This window comes from Oncorhynchus kisutch, linkage group LG2, assembly GCF_002021735.2.
Source record: "Oncorhynchus kisutch isolate 150728-3 linkage group LG2, Okis_V2, whole genome shotgun sequence".
Taxonomy (NCBI): domain Eukaryota; kingdom Metazoa; phylum Chordata; class Actinopteri; order Salmoniformes; family Salmonidae; genus Oncorhynchus; species Oncorhynchus kisutch.
Window position 1 is genome coordinate 51,068,123 of NC_034175.2, and position 23,925 is coordinate 51,092,047.

Genomic DNA, 23,925 nt, shown 5'->3' on the forward strand with positions numbered 1-23,925 from the left:
AAGGTAACGTTTGTCAAAATATTTTCATAAATCCACTCTACAAAAAAAATAAAAAAATATTTAGCCAATATTGATCAGAGTTACCTTGTCCTATGGATATCTACACAGTTATAAAATTGGCAAGGTGGTGTAAGCCTACACGAAACACAGACCTTATTTTAAGTGAATCAAAAAATATCCTATGGAATAAATGAAGGAAACGCTTTTCGGATTTTGCTAGGGGTCATGGGAATTATGACTCGCACTTTGGTAGTCAATTCTTACCATGTCCATTATTAAAATAGGATTTCCTGCATATAGAAATTACAGTTTTTGTTCAACAGTCACAGGTAACTTTATTTTTATTCAAACAGTTGAGTATTTGTCTCCTAAGCAGACTTCAGTATCATTGTCACTTCAGAGCGGTGTGTGTTTTACAGATGGCAGAGAAAAGCAGAGCACCAGTGTGGGACTATTACATGGAATTGGCAGCAGGGAAAGCAAGATGTCTTATTTGTGATAAAGATGTAAGCATGGGGTCAGCAACGGCTAAATAAATAAAAATACCAACCTGTGGAATCACCTTAAGAACACCCAGCCAAAAGCCCATATGTATTATATTAAGTTTAAATAAAAGTGTTCATTCAGTATTGTTGCAATTGTCATTATTACAAGTGTATATACAGTATAATACATTTTTTAATCGCCATCGGCTTTTTTTGTCCTCCAATAAATCGGTATTGGCGTTGAAAAATCATAATTGGTATATTTCTTTCTGGTGAGTGTTTGAAGCTGAACACATGTATCATGTTTCTGAAGATATGCCTACTCCCTTTACCACACAATGCACAACTCAAACTAAGCTCATTGCTACACTATGATTCACCAAATCACGTTGTTTTCTTGTTTGCATTTGGGCAATTCCACAGCAACAGTGAAGCTGAGACTTTCACTTTAAAATGGATGTCAAACCAAAACCATTGAGTGCAAATTTACACCATGCAACTCAATGCATAAGGATTCCTTTTAACAATGTCCACTAATCATTGGTTGTCTGACACATTTTAAAGTGACAAATCAGGAGTCTCAGCATCACTCTTACCATGAAATTGCCCATACAGTCATGGCCAAAAGTTGAGAATGACAAATATAAATTCAGTCTGCTGCTTTAGTTTGTATGATGGCAATTTCCATAAACTCCAGAATGTTATGAAGAGTGATCAGATGAATTGCAAAGTCCCTCTTTGCCATGCAAATGAACAGAATCCCCAAAATACATAAATAAATAAATAAATAAATAATAAATAAATAAATAAAAAAAGCTGACATGTCAGTGATTCTCTCGTTAACTTCTTTGGGATAGGGGGCGGTATTTTGAAGTCCGGATGAAAAGCGTGCCCAAAGTAAACTGCCTGCTACTCAGGCCCAGAAGCTAGGGTAAGCATATAATTGGTAGATTTGGATAGAAAACTAAAGTTTCTAAAACAATGTCTGAGAGTATAACAGAACTGAAATGGCAGGCGAAACCGGACAAACCATCCCCACAAAATATTTTAAAAATAAAACATCTCATCCTACGACTGATTTCAATGGCTGGCACTTTTATAACAGGGCGAAATCGTGCCCGATTGCAGTTCCTAGGGCTTCCACTAGACGTCTTTAGAGCTTTAGGCTGATTTTTTGAAAAGAAATTGCCAGAAATTGTAGTTTTAGGTGACTCCCATTTTTGGCTGTAGTGTTTCCAAGCACATGAATGAGAGCGCGTTCTTTGGTATTTCTGACTTTCGTGTTGCAACTCCCTGAAGAATGGTACTAACACATCCTCAGAGAGCAACTTCTCCCAAACATCCAGGAACAGTTTGGTGACGACCAATGCCTTTTCCAGCATGATGGAGAACCTTGCCATAAGGCAAAAGTGATTAATTATGCAAGAATGGGCTGCCATCAGTCAGGATGTGGCCCAGAAGTAATTTGACAGCATTCCAGGGCAGATTGCAGAGGTCTTGAAAAAGAAGGGTCAACACTGCAAATATTGACTCTTTGCAGCAACGTCATGTAATTGCCAATAGCCTTTGGCACTTATGAAATGCTTGTAATTATACTTCAGTATTCCATAGTAACATCTGACAAAAATATCTAAAGACACTGAAGCAGCAAACTTTGTGGAAATTAATATTTCTCCCCATTCTCAACTTTTGGCCACGGCTGTACACTTAAGGCTTATGGTATATGATACCCTGACATTAGTCCTTTCTGCACTGAATTGAAAAATAAATATTATTTGGTAATGCTGAGTGCAAAAGACAAAGGTCACTAATATCACACAGAATATTGTGAACTGATGGTGCTGGAAGATGGCAGCTGTTGTCTGTGGGGGGGGGGCTTACGGTGGATACGGTGGCAGAAACATAACAGCAATAAATAAGAAAAAAAGTGCTTCTGGATATCAGGACAGCGATCACCCCCCCCCCCCCGGTCATTAATATGATCGAATCCGGAAACTATAATTTCAAAAACAAAACTTTATTTATTTCAGTGAAATACGGAACCGTTTGGTATTTTATCTAACGGGTGGCATCCCGAAGTCTAAATATTCTTATTACATTGCACAACCTTCAATGTCATAATTACGTAAAATTCTGGCAAATTAGTTCGCAATGAGCCAGGCAGCCCAAACTGTTGCATATACCCGGACTCTGCGTGCAATGAACGCAAGAGAAAGGACAATTTCACCTGGTTAATATTGCCTGCTAAACTGGATCAGTAGTTATAAAAAACTATCAATCATAATCACTAGTTATAAGATAAGTTTAATGCTAGCTAGCAATTTACCTTGGCTTCTACTACATTCGAGTAACAGGCAGGCTACTCGTGGAGTGCAATGGTTAGAGCGTTGGACTAGTTAACTGTGCGGTTGCAAGATTGGAAACCCTGAGCTGACAAGGTGAAAATCTGTCGTTCTGCCCCTGAACAAGGCAGTTAAATGGGGTTAACTGACTTGCCTAGTTAAATAAAAAGGTATATAAAATATATATATTAAGAAATCTGCACCCAAATAGCGATTGTTATGAAACTTGAAATCGGCCCTAATTAAAATCGGCCATTCCGATTAATCGGTCGACCTCTAGTACGCGCATACCCCAACCAGAAACTATGGAAACATCAAACAGGCAAAGCACCAATACAGGACTAAGATTGAATCGTACTACACCGGCACTCGTCAGATGTGGCTGAAAACAAATTAGACTACAAAAGGGAAGCACAGCCGCAAGCTGCCCAGTGACAAGCCTACCAGACGAGCTAAAAAAATAAAACTGCTATGCCAAGAGGCAGGTAACACTGAAACATGCATGAGCGCATCAGCTGTCCCGGATGACTGTGTGATCACTCTTCACAGCCTGTGAGTAAGACCTTTAAACAGATCAAAATTCACAAGGCCGCAGGGCCAGACAGATTACCAGGACGTGTACTCCGAGCATGCGCTGACCAACTGGCAAGTGTCTTCACTGACATTTTCAAACTCTCCCTGTCCGAGTCTAACACCAACATGTTTCAAGCAGACCACCACAGTCCCTGTGCCCAAGAACACTAAGGTAACCTGCCTACCAACACATAGCACTGACGTCTGTAGCCATGAAATACTTTGAAAGGCTGGCTAACATTAACACCATAGACATACTCCAATTTGCATACCACTCAAACAGATCCAGAGATGATGCACTCCACACTGCCCTTTCCCACCTGGACAAAAGGAACACCTACGTGAGAATGCTATTCATTGACTATAGCTCAGTGTTCAACACCATAGCGCCCTCAAAGCTCATCACTAAGCTAAGGATCCTGGGACTAAGCACCTCCCTCTGCAACTGGATCCTGGACATCCTGATGGGCCACCCGCAGGTGGTAAGGGTAGGTAACACATGCCACACTGATCAACACCGAAGCCCCTCAGGAGCAGGAGCTCAGTCCTCTCCTGTACTCCCTGTTCACCCATGATTACATGGCCAGGCACAACCAACACCATCATTGAATTTGCAGACGACACAACAGTAGTAGGCCTGAACACTGACAGCAACGAGACAGCTTATTAGAGGTCAGAGAACTTACCAGGTGGTGCCAGAATAACAACCTATCCCTCAACGCAATAAAGACAAAGGAGATTGTGGATGACAGGAAAAGGAGGACCGAGCACGCCCCCATTCTCATCAGGTTGAGAGCATCAAGTTCCTTGGTGTCTACATCACCAACAAACTAGAAATGGTTCAAACACACCAAGACAGTCGTGAAGAGGGCATGACAAGCCTATTCCCCCTCAGGAGACTGAAAGATATGGCATGGGTCCTCAGACCCTCAAAAGGTTCTACAGCTGAAACAGAGAGCATCCTGACTTGTTGCATCACTGCCTGGTACGGCAACGGCTCAAACTCCGACCGCAAGGCACTACAGAGGGTAATGCGTACAGCCCAGTACATCACTGGGGCTAAGCTGCCTGCCATCCAGGACCTCTATACCAGGTGGTGTGAGAGGAATTCACTAAAAATGGTCAAAGACTCTAGCCATCCCAGTTAGACTTCTACCACATGGCAAGCGGTACTGGAGCGTCAAGTCTAGGACCAAAAGGCTTCTCAACAGCTTTTACCCCCAAGCCATAAGACTCCTGAACAGCTAATCAAATGGCTACCCGGACTATGTATTGTGTCCCGCCAAACCTCTACCAACCCCTCTTTTACACTGCTGCTACTGTTTATCATCTATGCATAGTCACTTTAACTAATCCTACATGTACATATTACCTCAAATAACTGGTACCGGTACCACCTGTATATAGCCTCTGCTACTGTTATTTTTACTTATCTATTGGTTTACCTAATACCCATTTTTTACAAAAACTGCACTGTTGGTTAAGGGCTTGTAAGCAAGCACTTCACTGTAAGCATTGCCAGTGTATTCAGCGCAAGTGACAAATAAACTTCGATATGTTATGTTAAATCAAATCATATTAGGTATATCCCATTAATTCTGTTTAGTGCAGAACTATAATCTATGGCAAATCCCTTCATTATTGATCACATATGCCGTAGCTCAGCATATCCAATAAAGATATGACGTACACAGCTGTCTGTACTGTAGGCCTAAGTGCAGGAGCTCCTCTCAGAAACTGCATCCCAAATGGCACATTATTCCATATGTAGCGCAATAGATAGGGCAGCACTTGGGAAACCGCCAGAGCGCCTGAATACATTCAGGAAGTCTATTAGAACACTACCCACCTACCTTCATCTAAAAGAGAAGTGTCACGTTACATCAGTGTAAAAAAATACCACGCCAACTAAGCAGCCAGCAGAGAGAAACCCAGCCGGTCATCTCACGCACTCTCTCATCGGCGCCCGCTGTACCCACCATCTGGTGTGACAAATCTGCTTAATAAACAGCATCCTGTTTTAAGTTTTGTTTTAACGTGAGCACTTAATCAGAACAAATCAAGAGTGGGTTTGTCAAACACTCCATTTTGTCTCTGATTAATGACTCGAACAGCAGTAGAGAGAATGCGTGTGTGTATGTACGTACGTTGTGTTAGTCCCTCTGTGTGACTGTGTGTAGGCCTACATGTTTGTATGTGTGACCATGCAAATGTGTTTGTATGTACATGCATACATAAGTACGTAACTACAGGTGTGTGAGAGGCTAAGGACACTGCATCTAATAACACCATTTTAACTGATATTTAGACACCCCCAAGTGATGATAAAATGGTCTCTGATGAAACCGCTGACAGGGAGGAAACTATTGTGGCCCTTATCAATCATCAACCATTAATTTCAGGAGATGATTATGATGAACGGCTCTCAATGACTGCATCCCAAATGGCACCATATTCCCTATATAGTGCCCTACTTTTGACCAGATCCCTATGTTAATTGAATGTTTATTTCTCTACCATAAGCCACCTCCAATGTCATTTTAGAGAATTTGGCAGTACGACTAACCGGCCTCAACTGCAGACCACACCAGCCCAGGACTTCCAGATCCGGCTTCGTCACGTGTGAAATCTGAGACTAGCCACCTGGAGAGCTGATGAAACTGAGGAGTATTTCTGTCTAATAAAGGAATTTAGTGGGGTAAAACAAATTCTGATTGACTGGGCTTGGCTTCCCAGTGAGTGGGCCTATGCCCTCCTAGGCTCACCCATGGCTGCACCTCTGCCCAGTCATGTGAAATCCATAGATTAGGGCCTAATGAATTTATTTCAATTGACCAATTTCCTTATATGAACTGTAACTCAGTAAAAATCAAAGATTTTGTTGCATTTATATTGATTACTGCACTGTTGGGTAGAACATGCAAGTTAAGTAAGCACTTCACTGTTCTTGTGCATGTGACAATAGAACTTGAATTCAAACACACACAATTTCCCCTGCTTGCCATTACACAACAGCAGTACCCACCTTTGTTTGACATGGCAGTTACTAAACCACCAAACAGGATACTGAACAGGAAAGGTCCATGAGCACAAGTTGTGTGACTGGAATGATGTCAAAATTCAGCCATTATGGAGCCAATCAAGGAATGAGTGTTGGTAACAAAGTAAAATAATGTAGGCCTAACGTAACATGTCAAATTTGTAGCAAACAAGGTTGCATTTCTAGCAATCATTCCTCAATAAATGTAGTTATATTAATAAGTTAGACATATCTTAATAAATGTTCAAATGACTGGCCAACATACCCATCCATGAGTCATAATAACCCCATCTATAGTTCAAACACCTAGCTGTCTGTAACTGATTCCAAAAAGGCATTTTCAGCAAATGTAACCATGCCCACCCCGGAAAAAAATTTGCAACATGTTGGGGGGGGGGGGGGTGTATGGAACAGTAAAGCAACGGGTGGTCTTTGTCACGGTCACACTTCAAAAGAAAAACGGTTCCATTTAGGAGGCTAATTTACGCATTCGGCCAAATCAGTTCTGTTCCCAAAATCTGTGTCCCAAAATAGACAGCGCAAAAAACGACTACTGTGCCTTGAAGCCAGGCAATCACATGAATAACACAACACAGACGGCCAAGGTTTGCAGGACAATTAGGTAGAAAAAGAGGAATAAACTTGAGTAGGGATCTGCAACAATGTAAATGAGATTGGGTTCTATTGTAGAATAATTGTCCCCCCATTTAAGGTTCTGTTCCAGCCAGGTTAACTTTACGTCATCATAGGAATTCTATATCCATTCCCGGAAAAGGGACACTAGATGCCTGTTGTGCTGACACTCCATTCAGGAGGATCTACACGTTTTGACCAAACAATATGAAACTATAGTAAGATACTATATTCACTTGCTTAATTTATTTTTATAAGCCTCAGGTTCAGGCTCGGATTTAAAATTGCTAGGGTTGTCAACTTTGCCTCCCTGCACAAAGACCAGGAAAAGATACATAGCAGGCTTTTGTAGATTAAATAAAACGAACAACATTTACAGTCAAACATGTCTCTGTTTACATGACACAAAGAATGAGCACAAACAACTTACCAACAAGACGAATATATACATTTTCAGCTCTCTCATCCCACTCCAGTAGCGGTTCCAAGAAGCCATGATGCCGTTGCCACGTCTGGATACGCACGCGCAATCGGGCTTTTCACTGATTCTTGAGAAGCCCGCAAGGTTTCTTAGGAAATGTAGTTTTGGAGGATAGCCCGTTCGCATTACCAGAGATGGGCCCTGGCCTCGCCACAGACATTTAAGCGCTTCTAGAGTTTTGAGAGCTCTCGATATTTGGTTGACCCCACCCCAGCTTTTAAAGTTAATGTCCTGAAATTCTTCACATTTTGCTATGGGTTGTAGAGACATTTTTAAATCACATTTTCCCCAATTCTAAACATTTAGCAGATTTGAAACTAATTTCATGTGATTCTACAAATTCTGCCATGGGATGGATACTTTTTTGGGCAGTTTTAAAGCTAATTTCCTGCAATTCTACCATGACTTATACCGGACATTTAGTCATTTAGCAGATTTAACCTTTATTTAAATAGGCAGTTAAGAACAAATTCTTACTTACGATGACAGCTTACCTCAGGCAAACCCTAACCCAAAAGACACTGGACTAGTTGTGCACGCCCTATGGTACTCCCAATCACGGCTGTTGTGATGCAGCCTGGAATTGAACCAGGGTCTGTAGTGACACCTCTAGCACTACAATGTAGTGCCTTACACCGCTGCATCATTCAGGAGCCCCCAGATGCTTTTATCAAGAGCAATTAGGTTTAAGTGCCTTTCTCAAGGGAACGGCGACAGATTTTCACCTAGTCATCTCGGGGATTTGAATCAGCAACCTTTCGGTTACTGACCCAACACTCTTAACCTCTAGTGCACCTCTCCTTACACCATAATCTATTTAAATGCAAAGTTGCTCCAGGTCTATGTTATTTATCTGAAAATAAATGGGAACATAACTCAGGCAACGATCCAAGTCTGGAAAGGCAGCTCGATGTGGGCGCATCATGTAGGCTACTGCTCTCAACCTGTGCTAGTGCCGGGAAATCAGGAATTGCCCCTACAGTCAGACCACTGTGACTGAACTAAACTATTCAAACTTCAAAACTGAAATCAACTGCCATCAGAGATAATTTAATGTTTTTTTTTTTTTGTGTGTGAAAATTATCTTGAACTTCCGTAGATTCAGATATAAAGTCATAGTAAGCAGGTTGACAAGGGTTCCCTTAAAAAACAACAATAGTCAGGCTTTTATATTGGTACCAACCTCACATAGAAGATCAGCATCCGGGGAGACCATGAACAATGAGGGGTGTTTTTGTGAGTAAAATAACATTTATTGCACATCACCAGATAATAATTAACAAATCACGTTAGTGAAGTGTCTTTAATATGAAACACAGGGAGGTCATCACAAACCTTTACTCCATACTCCAAGTATGTATATGCGCTTGTCATTTTTTTTTATAGCAAATTCTCTCTTGTGCACCCCTCTCGGTTAGAGTTGCGATGGTCCTTGTAGTAGCTTCCAACTCGCAGAGAGAGCGCAGTAACCAGCTGCAGATCGTTTTGATCGAGACATTGGAGAGAGGAGGGAGATAGACTTCTGTTGAGCCTGAAGAATCAAGGAGAGCCCTCGTGCTTTGCGTGACATTTAGAACAAGTTAGAAAAAACATCAAAGGTAAGAATACACTTTCATGTATCTGTTGGACTGTTGAATTGCATGGCTCTTTGTCATATTGGAATATTTGCGATGGCACAATAGTAATTCGATTTAAATTGAACTTTTAAAAATAAATAAACTAATAGCCTAACTTTCCAATAAACATTTTATTCTGGAATGATTATCCTTTTCCAAAAGGGTGCTAGTTATAGATAAGGAATAAAACACTTTTTTTTGTCAAGGTATTGATAGAATAGCTTATATTGAGCACCGTTTCCACATTTTACATCCAAATCATTTATCATGCGATGAATTAGAAGTTTCAGTTAACAAATCCATAACAGTATTTCTGTGTGCCTCCTATCTTGTCAATGTAATCATACCTTGAATAGAGGGCACTGTTGGCGTCGTAGTTTGTTCCATAATATCTTATGTTAATTCAGAGCAGTTAGCGGGTCTTTTATACCGCTCGAGCTTTACTTTCTACTCACGTCCAGCCGAGGATCAGAGGCATTTTTGGGCTGCAGGAACCTACCGCCACATTTCCACTGTTGTAAACTTAATTGTGTTGTGCTGTCCGTAATCAGGACCCGTGGGCTAAGGTTAGAAAGATGCAGAGGTCCAGAGAGTAGACTCTCCACATTCGCTTTTCTCTTTCTTTCGTTATCTATTTTGTCCTGTGATTAGAAATGTCTGTGTTTCTCAAATAAATAAAAAAAGTAGTGTCATAAAATAACATTGAAATGACTCATGCAGCTTGGAGAATAGACCTTGCACCGGTTGTCCTTTTTCTTTAGTCTTGCGCAACGGCATGGGTGCCAAGTTGATAGTGGATATATAATAATATTGCAGATGTATTACTGGCATCCCGCTGATACCTGTTAAATATCAGTTTTACAGCTTGCGGATTTTGCACACACAAAAAGAGCGATATTCCCAACAACCGCGAGTTGCCTTCCCTTATTCCCTTATTCCTCCTTGATGTGAAGTTGATTCATTATTAGTTTGTAGAAATTAAAAACTATAAACGAATACAGTAAATGTCACATTTCTGAATTTAGCATTTCTCCCCTTTACGTATCTCAGACACTTCTATTCTGCAAGCCATGTTCATCCTGCGGCCACATTGCATAGAATAACATATAATTACTTCAGGTATTACAACACATCCAAAGAGAGAAAATGTAAATAATGACGACTAGGCTAAAACACCAATTGATTGCTTTTCAAGTTCAAGGCTCCGTTTAAAATTGGTATTGAATCCATTTGAGAATGTTGCATTTTTAGAGCGCGATAGAGGGCAGTGTTCTGCAAAACTGCACAGCTGTAGAACCACAGGCAGGTGAGAGGGAGAGAGAGTGTGGACGCAAATGTGGCCGAAAGCATGTACACCTGCATTGCTGACATATTTCCGTATACTTTCATATTTTTGAATACTTTATCTAAATATGAAATCTCCTCTTATTTGTTGGGCTTGAATTGCCCTGAAATACTGTCGGGAAAAATGTTGTTTTGTTGGGCTACAGAGTGAGGACAGTGAGGCTATCTGACTCGAAATCTGAGGTTTATCGTTTATTTTCGGAATGGTTTGTCTATGGAACCTCTGCAGACACATCTGTTCCTGTTAATTAACGAATTGCGGCTACGCTGTTGAATGTTGTTCACTAAGCTATCTGCATGTCAAATGTATTAGTTCAGCCCGTGAGCCGTTGGTTCGTTTATCTTTAGTCCGTTTGTTAATACTCAGAAGTCTGTCATAAAAATAGGTTAATTGTAATTAGATACCATTTTTTCAGTAGGCCCATAGCAACCAATTGGTTAATTCAGTGCGTACCACTATGCATCAAAGCTCTTGATAGACTGTTTGGAAATGTGCGTAAATTTGGTTTTGGTAAATTTGGTTTTTCCACAATTTGCGTAAAAAACATTTTACGCATCGCGTTAACGCACAGTACTTTAAATGAACTTGGTAGTAAACTATTTTCAATGTTGCTGCTTATTGCTGTCACTTCCTTATTACTTTTCGTGTTTATATTCAACTCTTGGATACTCACTTCCCTATAATATTTCCATTATAGCCTATATCAAGCACCATGAATGTTGAGAATTTGTTTCTAACTTACACAATCCTCCCTTTATCTGGCATTAATTGGCTTTTGTATAGACAGTAACAATGCAAAGGGATTTTCCAGCCATTCACAATAGCATTGGGAAACAATCACGGTATCAGTGAACTAACGGGAAGCATACTGCTCTGCTGACAGCTTCTCTCACAGTCACACAGCGTTGCACATAATAACACATTGCTTATTTCTGATTTGATTCTATCTAATTCTTATTCAAACCTGGATGTATACACTGTTTTCCATCAGACACCTGTAATGAGACCAGGGTAATGTTTTCAGTCTCCAGTTTGCCCCGAGCAAACAAATATGCTCATCTGGTGTGCATCCCAGACTGCACTCTATTTCCTTCATAGTGTACTACTTTGTACCAGAGCCCTTGTTCAGCAGTTCACTGAGGTCTTTACAGCACCATGCGTTGAACAAATGCCCTGCCCATTCTATTACTATTCACACAAACCCCTACTCGGATGGACGTTAATTCAAGTACTGTCTTAGATTCCTGAGTCCGTCCTTTCAAATGTAAAACAGGTTTTCATCTTTAATGAACTTATGAGGGCCCTTGACAGTTCTCGGTTGGTGGGTTAACTGAGCAAAGGGTCTCTCGGAGACAAACACACACCAAGCCTTGTGGACGACTATAGTGGTGGTCTATGTAACCATGGTGTCCACATATCTATTATATGGGGGGATGGCAATGTCAAAAGCCATCTGATATCAGCATAAATTATTTCTATTCATTAATATGTCGGATGGGTGGAATGAGTCCTTGGCGCTCATCAAAGTTTTAATAGTGCATATTTAAGCCATATGAATTATTTCTGACGTCGGCAGTCGGCGCATCAATTGAGAGGGGACAACTGAGATAAAAGTTTAATGCAGACAGACTGAGGAACTTGATCTGACCGACCTGCCGGCTGCAGTTAGATATCAGTACCTGGATGGAAAAATGGGAGACCATGAATACGTCCGAAATGTCACCCTATTTCCTGTTAGTGCACTACTTTTGACCAGAGCCCTATTTCAGACGCAGCCCATGCTCAATATAGTCCTGACTGCTGGATGCCAGAGGAGAGCGTGCGTGTCAGAGCCAGAGGAGATAACGAAGACTCTGAAGATACAGTGGATCTGGTGTTGTGTACTATAGGGGAGAGATAAGGCGCATGCAGAGGTTTAGCTCCAATTCAATTGCACACAATCACTTTAGTTAATGTGCAGCTGCCAGCTAATGTTGATGTGAGAATATGATATTAAAAAAGACACCTTTTTGGGACCAGAAATAAATTATATGTTGATTGAACTATGTTTTTCATAGGGTCTACATAATAATGAAATGTTATGCCAGTGTTATTTCTCTCAAAGCATATTGAATAGCCAACCCTTGGTATTCAAGGGGACTCCTGCCACAATAGAGACAGATTCATCGTTAGAATGCCCCTGAGTTATTCTGTCAGGAATGCCTCTTGACAATAATAAACATATAGCTATACAGCACCTCACCTATTGATCTGGCGCTTGGCACAGAGAAGTTGTTTACATAATCCACGCTTTTACAATGGTGGAATTGCGAGTGAAGTATGCCACTACTTTCTAAGCAACTTGCCAATGCCATACTTTGACTTGGTAAAGATGCCAACAGAACTGCTGTAAGGGCTGTCTGGCTCTGTCCTACCTCCTTCTCCTTCCAGTCTGGGGAGTTTGGTTTTTCTTGTTGAGCTTTGTTCAGTGCTGTGGGCCGTTGGAGGGAGAGGGAGAGGGAGAGTGTATCTATCCTTTAAAAGTGGGGTTCAGTTTTATTCATTTGGTAATTGGGTTAGTGGTGAGCAGAAAAAAACCAACTACATAGCTACCCACATGCCTTTTCAGAGAAAACCTCTCTCTGATGTGTTTGGTGGTATTGGTGCTAGATCTAAAGGTGTGTGTGTCAGTGCGTGTGTGTGTGTGTCAGTGCGTGTGTGTGTGTCAGTGCGTGTGTCAGTGCGTGTGTGTGTGTGTGTCAGTGCGTGTGTGTGTGTGTGTGTGTGTCAGTGCGTGTGTGTGTGTGTGTGCGCTACCCACCTTGTTTTGTGGCTTTGCAGACACCTGTCCTTTACTATCAAATGTTTAATAATCTGAACACAAATGTCAAACACAGTCAAGTCCTTCCATCGCCATCCACTGTGTAAATACATTGGAATAATAGCTTGAGCCACAATGACTTGTGAAGGCCGTTCTTTGCCATTCCATCTATCTAGAGATCCTTCAGTTGTTTGTTTGTCCACTGGTGCTGATGATAGGTTTCCTCCCTGATGGGACTGTCATGGGGCTTGTTTGGTGTAAGGAGGACAGGTTAGACTGTCACCAACTCCCTAAACTCTTGGCTCTGCCTCAAATCCATCTCTGTGTGACCAAAGAGCTCTATTTTCATGTCATCCAACAATTGTAAACACCGGCAGTTTGCTAAATGGTATTGGCACTTGGATTGGAACCGGTGCTTTGGTCAGGATGACATGTAAATAGAGCTCTTTTGCAATGCACACCAGTGGTGGGTTTGGCGTCGAAATGAGAATGCAGGAGCAGAAAATAACCCCATATCTACTGTAAAATACTATGGTGGATCTTTGATGCTATGGGGCTATTTTGCTTCCCCTGGCCTGGGGCATTTGTTAAGGTCAACAGCATCATGAACTTTACCCAGTACCGACATTTTTGCCAAAAACATGGTTGTCTCTGCCAGGAGTCTGTAGCTTGGCCACAAGTGTATATTCCAGCAAGACAATAACCCCAACCACACATCAAAATCCACAAAGAAATGGTTCATTGACCACAAAATCATTTTGCAATGGCCATCTCAGTCTCTGGACTTGAAACCCATTGAAAACCTGTGGTTTGAATTGAAGAGGGCAGTCCATAAGTACAGAGGGAGGATATCAAGGATGTAGAAGGATTCTGTATGGAGGAATGATGTAGGGGCTCAGACACACCAATAGCTTTTGCTGGCTGAGAGTACTTAGCACCTTTGAACAGTGTGCCGGCTGTAATTTGAGAACGGAGTGAGCATCGATGTAGAATTGCATGAAAATGTCGTGATTCAGGTGTACTGAGGGTGGTACCTAAAATACACTAGATCCACATTCGGTGTGATGTGTGCAAGCCTTAAGATCCTACCCAATGTGGGGAAGGATCTACATTGTAGAAAAAGACAAATTTCTGTTATTCTCACAAGGTGAGATATTGAAAGGTATTCAAAACAGGTGCGTCACTTATTTTGACCACTATGTTGTTGAGAGGAAAAATATATATTACCCGTTAAACAAAATATATTTCTCTGAGCAATTGTATTAGTATAAAATATAATTTCCATTTTTTTCCATACAATATAGCTCAGTATGTTAATAATTTCTTTTATACAGTCATTATTGCTCATCTTTATCAAGGGTGTTAATAACTTCGGACACCCACTGTATTTCACCTGCTGCTGGTTGACAGTAAAAATACTGGTGCCCTTGTGGACAGCTGGTCAGGGCCCTAGATTTCTCATGTGATGGGGAAAGATAACAGAATGGAAAGTGCCTATTTAGCAGAGTGATAACTGGGACCTGTTGCTTGTTTGATTCATTATTTCACTTGCCATTAAGCAGGAAAAATGAAGGCTGGTTCTGGGATAGTTTGACTATTTTTTATTGTCTCGTTGCCAGCAAAATACAGGGACTTTTCTTAGGCCTTAAGGCAATAAGGAAGTGAGGTTAGAGTGTTGAACGGATGAAAAGTAATTTTTAAAGCTTTATCACCAGACAATCTAGACTAGTGAGAAAAGGGATAGCCTACGTGGGGCTTCTCTCTGGGTGGAGAGGTTGCTCACACAGAGAGAATACATGGATAGAATGTGAATGAATTATTATATGAAGTGTCTCTGGACTCTGACTGGACCCATTCAATCTCTCAGGACCCATGGTGGTCATTGTGTTTGAATGCTGTGTATGTGGCATGGTCTTCAGTGTCTGTCTGTGTGCGTCCTAAATGGCACTCTATTCGCTGTAGTGCACTTTGGCCAGAACCCTATGGAGAGGGTGCCATTTGAGACAGATCCTCCGTGTGTAACCTGGTGTCTGCGGTTCACTGCTCTAGCCAGTTTCACCAGCCTGTGAAATCCGATATGGCCGCTCTGCCTTCGGGCCGCGTACTGTGTGCAACCCTTAATTAATGCTTGATGCGAGCGAACAGGCTCAATTTGTCTGCAGAGTCTTATCGATGTTGTCCTTGTTGTTATTGTTTTCCTCATCCTCCCCTCCTTATTGTCGTAAACAGACAGATTGGAGAAGAAAGAGAAGACAATGGCCATTTAAAGTCCGGGAGTAAAAAATAAATATCTCTTTAAGTGCTGAAATCCAGTTGATTGACAGTCTGGTCAACAGTTTATGAAGGGATTGTTCTGCCCTGAAATGACCTTGTTATAATCATTGTTACTTGCACACATTTATGTTTGTTATGGTCCTGAAGGGGCACTACAGTGTATGTATCTCATCCTAACCTCAAAGGACCACATACATTATGTATTGTTGATATGCTTTTGTTGTTGGACAAGAGACTATGAATGCGCTCAGCTTTTGTTTTTACATTTCTGACCATTGTCGCACCCCCTTGCTGTCAAAGGAAGTCTAGCTGTAGTTGTAGATGAAGCAACGTGAAGGCATGTGCCTGTTCAGCCCTACAAGGCCTCAATGAGGAGGAGAAAGAAAGGGGGAGAGGCAGAAAATGCTCCCACAGTTGATTTGGCCATTGTGGGGGGAGGAACACTATTCCCATTGATGCTGTGGATGCATGATAGTGAAATGGTGAACCCCCCCCCCAAGCTTTAGGAAAGGGGTCTCTTTGAGAGGAACAGGCGACCCGGAGGACTGTGTTAGGAGATGGGTGTTAGAGGCTTTGTGGTGATGGTGGGAACATTATCCCTGCTCCAGTGATTTAATACCCCTGTGTTCGAGGAGGAGCTCTCTGGCTGTGTGTGTTGTGTGAGTGTGTGTGTGTGTGTGTGTGTGTGTGTGTGTGTGTGTGTGTGTGTGTGTGTGTGTGTGTGTGTGTGTGTGTGTGTGTGTGTGTGTGTGTGTGTGTGTGTAGGCCTCTGAGGCTGTCTCCCCTCACCATAGCCTCTATGAGTCTTTGGTCTTGTGGCCTTTTGGCCAGGGTCAATGTCCCGTAGGAACAGGTCTTTTGTGAAAGTGGAAATGCACTGTCACACAATACAAAACCTTTCCCTTCCTTTTTAGACTTACCTGAGGGGAGAGAAGTCTCTATTCTTGCCTAAGGCTTTGCTCCGAGAGGAAATAGCTGTAGGCGTACTGTAGGGCATGGTTCATATAGGAAGACGCCTCTAGCATACATCAACGCAGTCTAGCTAGCAGACCCCAGGACTATCACGTCTGGCTTTTCATTTTTTATATTTTTGTAGCACTGTTGAATATTAACATTTTCTATCATTTTTTATTTTAATTTAGTCACCTGTGTTTTGGCCTCTTCCTCTTCCCAGTCCAATAACACAGAGGGGTTGTAAAGTGAACCAAACAAATTTGCCCATGAACTGTCTTTGATTAGCTGTCTCGAGTGGGACATACTGTATAATGGTCTCATTAGTGTTAGAGACTGACAGTCCTGTGGTCCTCAGCATGACTAGAGAACAGCCAGTGGCTATAACAGTGTGTGTGTGTGTGTGTGTTTTAGTGTGTTTGTGCATGTGTGTTTGTGTGTGTGGCATGGCTAGAGAGCTGCCAGAGCCATTGGTGACATCCTCTCCCCCTGGTCAGTAACTCTTCAACACAATCAGATAATCAACAGTAAGGGTGTCTCCTACATGGCTCCCTATTCCCTATATAGTGCAGACTTTTGACCAGGACCCAGAATACTGTAATACTGTAATTAACAGTTGATTATAGTAACACTGGTGAAAATAGTGCACTATACAGGTAATAGGGTGCCATTTGGGATTCAACCTAAGCATCCGGCCTTTTCTCTTTTTCCCTCCCGGCTCTCTTCATGTTCTCATGTCTATTTCACCATATCTCATCAGCACTTTCAAATAGAGCAGGGGTCAGCCCGCAAGTGATTTTGGTATAAAAAAAAGATTGTAAAGTCACAAGGAATTCAGCTTAAAATATTTTTTTATGTAGGTAATCTGATCACAAGTGTGACGGTTCTCACTTCGTCACCATCTAGTATAAGTCATCACAGATACAAAGGTGCTATTTAATTGTTTATTGAGCACCGGAGTGTGTAATGTGCAGCTGTATGCACAAAGTGTTTGTTGCTCGGGGCAGACACACAGCAAGCTGGCACAGAAGCAAAAAACAACACATTTTAGCGATCTCTTGGCCATTATTACACTGATCACCTAATACTGTTAAGAATCCTAATTCTGTTGTCTGTATGTGAATACCTGTTCTCTAACTGCGGTTGAATTTCAGAAATTGAGATGTGTACTTACAGTAACTTGATGTAGGCCTCTTCCTGGGAGTAAAGGAAGTGAAGGCGCATTCAGACCCTTTTTATGAATGGGTTCCCGCCACTGTACAAAGCCATTCACCTGTGCTTGAAAATAAAATTAAAACTAGTTGTAACTGTCTACCATCTTCCTGTCCAGTCCTTTGGACTCTAGCTGGTCAGCCTCCTTACACCAAGTATTCCAACAAATACAGAGAGACATATGTGATTGTGTCTCAATGTAATCAAGGTATGAAAATATTATGTTATTTTCAATAATTGGGCTTAATTGCTGTCATTTGCAGTGTACAAATTATTATGTTCTGGCCCCCCATAATTGGCCACCAGCTGAATCTAGTTACCTACCCCTGAAATAGAGGGTCTTAAAACTTCTTAGGGCTAGGCCCCCTTTTTTTCCATTTCTGCCTGAATGACGTGTCCAAAGTAAACTGCATGTTGCTCAGGCCCTGAAGCCAGGATATGCATGTAATTGGTAAGAAAACATTTAGAAATGTGTAGACATTTTAAAATAATGTAGGAGAATATAACACAATAGATATGATAGGAGAAAATCCAAAGAAAAACCATACGTAATTTTCATTTTTTTGAGACCATCCTCTTACAATGGCAAGTATAAGGTCATAAGGAACATTTGCTCCCTGGATGCAATTCCTATGGCTTCAACAGGGTGTCAGCAGTAGATGTCCAAGGTATCAGGCTTGTAAATTAAAAAACAAATAAGAATTAACTGTTTTAGTAGAAGGACACAGTCGTGGAAATTCGCCATGAAGACAGGGCACCTGCTAAAATCGGTTTAATATTGAACATACTTCTTTCCGTAAGAAATAATATAGTTTGATTAAATTTTAGGGTATATGATGGGTATATAGAAACTTATTTTGACTTGTTGAAACAAAGTTTACGGGTAGAATTTTGGAATCCTTTCTCATGTTGAACGAGTGGATTACTCAAATCGATGGCGCCAACTAAACTGACTTTTGGGGATATAAAGAAGTATTTTATCTAACAAAACAACACAACATGTTATAGCTGGGACCCTTTGGATGACAAACCAGAGGAAGATTTTCAAAAAGTAAGTGAATATTTAATCGCTATTTGTGAATTTATCAAACCTGTGCCGGTAGAAAAATATTTTGACGTGGTGCTCCGTCCTCAAACAATCGCATGCCATGTTTTCACTGTAATAGCTACTGTAAATCGGACAGTGCAGTTAGATTAACAAGAATTTAAGTTTTTAACCGATATAAGACACTTTTATATGTACCTAAATGTTTAATATCCCACATTTGTATGATTATTTATTTGAATTGGCGCCCTCCAGTTTCCCCGGAAGTTGTCTAGCGGGACGCCTAGGCTTAAGAAGGTAATTACACTGGCTGAGAGTCACAGTGTGGGCCTAATAATATTGCAAAGCTAAATGTGATGGGAGAATCAGAGTTTGTTATTGAAACCATGGACAAATGTAACACCATGGGGTTGATTGACAGTTACTGTATTGTTGGGATAAACCCACACAGTTCTGAAACTTGGATGGATGGACAAGGTCCCTAGGGGATGCTGTGTTTGGATCCCATCCTTCCAGGCTGTTTCACAACTGGCCGTGATTGGGAGTTCCATAGGGCAGCGCACAATTGGCCCAGTGTTGTTCGGGTTCGGGTTTGGCCGCAGTAGGCCATCATTGTAAACAATAATTTGATCTTAACTGACTTGCCTAGTTAAATAAAGGTTAATAAATAAATAAAAATGCAAGGCAAATGCAGCGTTCCATTGGAAATGAATGCACTTCTGGTGTACCAAATCGCAATGAAGCTGTCGGTGGGATCGAAGCATTACTCTACATCTGTTGTTTATGAAGCATGTGACAAATAACATTTGATTTGATGAGGCTAAGGTTAGAAGGCTGGAATAGCCCGACTACACTGGCCTGATACAGATACAGGCAGTGTTGGAAAAAGTATTGAATGGTCATACTCAAGTTAAAGTCAAGTTACCTTAATAGAGAATGACTCAAGTAAAAGTGAAAGTCGCCTAGTAAAATACTACTTGAGTAAAAGTCTAAAAGTATTTGGTTTTAAAAATACTTAAGAAAAGTACATGTAATTTCAAAATGTATATATATTTCAAATATACTTAAGTATCAAAAGTAAAAGTCTAAATCATTTCACATTCCTTATATTAAGAAAACCAGACAGCACCATTTTCTTGATATTTTAATTGACCAATACCCAGGGGCACACTCCAAAACAAAAACGAACATAGACAACCCACCCAACTCACCCCCTGACCATACTAAAACAAAGACCTAAATAAAATAACTAAGGTCAGAATGTGACAATAAGTGTGTGAATTGGACCATTTTCCTCTCCTGCTAAGCATTTGACATGTAAACAGTACTTTTGGGTGTCAAGGAAAATATATGGAGTAAAAAGTACATCATTTTCTTTAGGAATGTAGTGGAGTAAAAGTAGTCAAAAATATAAATAGAATAGTAAAGTACAGATAGCCCAAAAATGACTTAAGTAGTACATTAAAGTATTTTTACTTAAGTACTTTACACCACTGGATATAGTATGTGTCCCAAATTGCACCCTATTCCCTATATAGTGCCCGACTTTTGACCAGAGTACTATGGGCCCATGTCAAAAGTAGTGCACTATAAAGGGAATATGGTGACATTTGGACCTGATACAGTAGAACCAACTGCACTCAGCAGCCAGGCGTTCAGGGGAATAATTCTCTTGTCTCTAAATGACCTTTTGTTTGGCAGTTGAGAGGAATCCATTAGTCTGATGCCAAAACCCCAAGTTATCCTCCACACTCCCAAAAAGGGTCTCTTACCAGGGCTCTGAGTAGCTGGATACCAAGCAGCACTCTGGTTATGGTGAGTGGATGCAATGTGGGTACAGTGACAGTTCAGTGGTCAGACACAATGGGTGACATTTCGACAGCCGGAAAAATACAGACAGAGCTATTGTCAAACCAGATAAGAACACTTCCAATACAACAGCACTGACTCAGCACCACAAGGCATTCTGAAAGCTGTTTCGATGCTAGCCTTGCTTTTTTGCGTTCTTAAAATGGGGGCCGAATGTGTTTCATGGTTTGTATGGTTGAGAGGTGTCTTAAGTCCTCAGCCTCAAACCATACAGTTCTGGGAGGTATGGTCTCATCCAGGCTAAAGAACAGCACACAAGAGGCTCTGAATGTTTTCTCAAGAGGTAAACACTATGAAAGGCAGCATAAAGTGTCGTGTATATTAATATTTGTCCTCTGCAATATGTAACTTTTTGAACGACCAGACCAAATTCACATAGAAATGTGAGTTATAGATCTGTCATTCTCATTGTAAGCAAGTATAGGAAGCAGTGGATATGTTTTATGTGCGCTATTTCTATGCTTCCCATTAAGTTTAGTTTACTTTCAGTTTTGTACATCAGCTTTAAACAGATTAAAATAAAATATATTTAGTAATTGAAAGGATATTTCACAGTGGTTTAGATAGTACAATGATTTTCTACACTATACATTGCTTGTTTTGTCACACAAACTGAAATTAGGCGAACTATTCGAATTTTGGTAACCAGGAAATGGCAGAGCAATTTCTGCATATTGCGCCTTTAAATGCAGAAATACTTTGTGAGCTAAACTAAACCACTTCTCTCCTTGTCACTGGCTTGTTTTGCGTCAGTTTGGCGCTTGTTTCTATGGCAATCAGTAGTTTTGTGCGGGGGCACTGATGTTCCTCCCAGACACATTTAGACAGAGGAGAGGGTTGACAGTGATTAATGTTCAGGGTGTGTGTGTATGTGTGTGTGTCCAGTCAGAACCAGCCCGCAAGAAATACAATGCCATCCTAGTCATTCTGTTTCTATAGCCTCCACTACCTCCTACAGTGGGACTCACAGTTTAGTAACCAAATACTTTGTTTATAACCAACTTGATAAATTATCTTTCTCATAGCTACAACCCACTTGTTTATGGCCAATTTCGAGCCACACTGAATTTGTACAATACTGGAAAGAAATATTCATCTCTGTGGTGTCTTGGACAAACATTTCCCATTATTTCCTCCTAGCCATGTCGTTGATTACGATACCCACCCAGCCCCATCCTCTCCCCTCTTTTCATTTTTCCATCCCGAGACATCAAAGAGGTGTTAGCGTTTTCAGATGACACGAGGGCCAGTCAACTCTGAGATGTGGTGCAGTACGGCATGGTGCCATGGTTAGCATGCAACCCATTAATGAGGCAAACGACTCTGATAAAAGACTGCAGGCAAGACGCCTGCATGACACAGATAAGGACCAACCCCTGTTTCCAGTCACTGTTTCCTCATATGATTCCAGGAACACTGTACAGTACTGTCAATATCTACCTGGGATATTTAGCTCCGAGGTGTTGGAATAATGTCAGTGTTCGTACTGTATGTGCCTTTCCATAATCATAGCCTTTCCCAAATGGCACCCTATTTCCTATGGGCCCTATATAGGTGCCATTTGGGACACAGCCATAATATTAATGGGAGAAACCATTAACCAGGATCCCCTATACATCTCCTATAGCTAATCCTTTTACAGTTTTTCTCAGTCGCTTTGGTGCATTTTTCACATCATCCTTAACATGTGCAAAATAATAAGTGCATTTCTCAGAACAATTTGTACAAACTGCAATATACAATAGATATGTTTCTAAAGCTAGTCAGTCACTAAAAATCCTTAGTACATCTCTCAAAAGTAAATATTCATGCCAATGATCATGTCAGTGTCATCAGAATGATAAGTCATTGAGTCATTGTTCACGAACATCAAAATGTTTAGGCATGTTGTCAATGTAACTGTGTATTTTGACAGTATTACCTGATGTAAACTTGACAGTTACTGTATTGAAAATGCACAAGGCTGCACTTCTATGGCATATATCAATTTCAACAGTACTATTTACATATTACTGTATGTGGGTTATTGATTGAAAGAGACTGAACAACCCAAGGGGCACAAAGGAAAAAAAACTAAATTAGAAAGAAACACAGGAAACCACCCCTAAGGCACAACTTTGCCGGCAGCACTGTTGTGCTGTCTCTACACATCCAGAAGTTCCTGTCTGTCGGCCCACATACTCTCATCCACATCACACCAGAGATTTTCCCTTCCAATGCGTGGAAAGAATCTTTTGGAATGCCTTATCCATCCTCTGCAGGCGTCTACTGTGATGTCCTCACATGCTGCATCCATTGCAGCCAGCAGGGTCATCTGTGTGTGTGGCTGACGATCGTACACCTTCCACCTCCATGCTGAAAATAACTCCTCAATTGGGTTAAGGAATGGTGAATAAGGTGGGAGGAATTCTATGAGCATCATCGGGTGGGTCACAAACCATTGCCTTATGATGTTTGATCGATGGAAACTCACATTATCACAAATGACCACATACTTTGTCAAATCCTCTCTAAACTGACCCCTCTCATCATCAGGGATGAGAGCCCTGTAGAGAGTCTCTAAAAAGTTGAGTAGATGCTGGGTGTTGTATGGCCCTATAAGGGGGATATGGGTTAGGACACCATGCTCCGAAATAGCAGCACACATGGTGATATTTCCTCCCCGTTGGCCGGGCAAATCCACAGTAGCTCTGTGACCGATGATATTCCGACCCGCCTTCTGCATTTGGTCAGGTTGAAGCCTGCCTCATCCACGTATACAAAGTTGTAAGAGGGTTCACTTGATTCCAACTCCATTATACGCTATATCCCAGAACACACAGTTGAATTTGTTTTGGTAAGGAAGAGTGACATAAAATCTACATATATTGCATGTTCCTTCCACAGCAATGGAAATGTGTGCAGTTTATCCTTACTGTACTATGTATCACTATAAAATGTTGCTGTAAAGTAGTTACATTAATATATGTTTTACCTGTACATACTGGTACCGTAGCTCTTTAACTCTGTCCTCATTCCTTTGGAATGGTACACGGTACAGCTGTTTCATACTCATCTGGTTTCTATGCAGCACCCTGTCGATAGTTGAGATGCTAACCGTATTGATGTTTTCAAAGACATCGTTGTCTTCTATAATGGTCCTTTGTATTTCCCTGAGTCTCATGACATTCTTTGCTCGGACCATGGTGCAAATAGCCTCCTCCTGTTGAGGTGTGAAAAGGCGTCCTCTACCACCGGTTTGAGGTAATCTTGCAGTCCT

The 23,925-nt window shown here is 41.1% G+C and overlaps 2 protein-coding genes across 4 annotated transcripts in view; one reads left to right on the top strand and one right to left on the bottom strand.

The window, feature by feature from the left end:
• Positions 1 to 7,628, bottom strand: part of LOC109904473 (protein disulfide-isomerase A5) — a 57,338-nt gene extending 49,710 nt beyond the window's left edge. Inside the window, exon 1 of the mRNA XM_031797153.1 lies at positions 7,504 to 7,628. Coding sequence (XP_031653013.1) covers positions 7,504 to 7,569 — 66 coding nt within the window. The 5' untranslated portion in view covers positions 7,570 to 7,628. The remainder of the gene's footprint in view (positions 1 to 7,503) is intronic.
• A 1,401-nt stretch (positions 7,629 to 9,029) lies between these two features.
• The window catches only part of LOC109904482 (semaphorin-5B-like), a 196,259-nt gene continuing 181,363 nt past the window's right edge, over positions 9,030 to 23,925 (top strand). For 2 of the 3 annotated variants that reach the window (XM_031797159.1, XM_031797164.1), the window contains exon 1: positions 9,031 to 9,152. The gene's annotated coding sequence lies outside the window, so the exon portion shown is untranslated. Of the gene's footprint in view, positions 9,153 to 23,925 lie in introns of all 3 variants that reach the window. The other variant, XM_031797168.1, reaches the window with a different exon arrangement.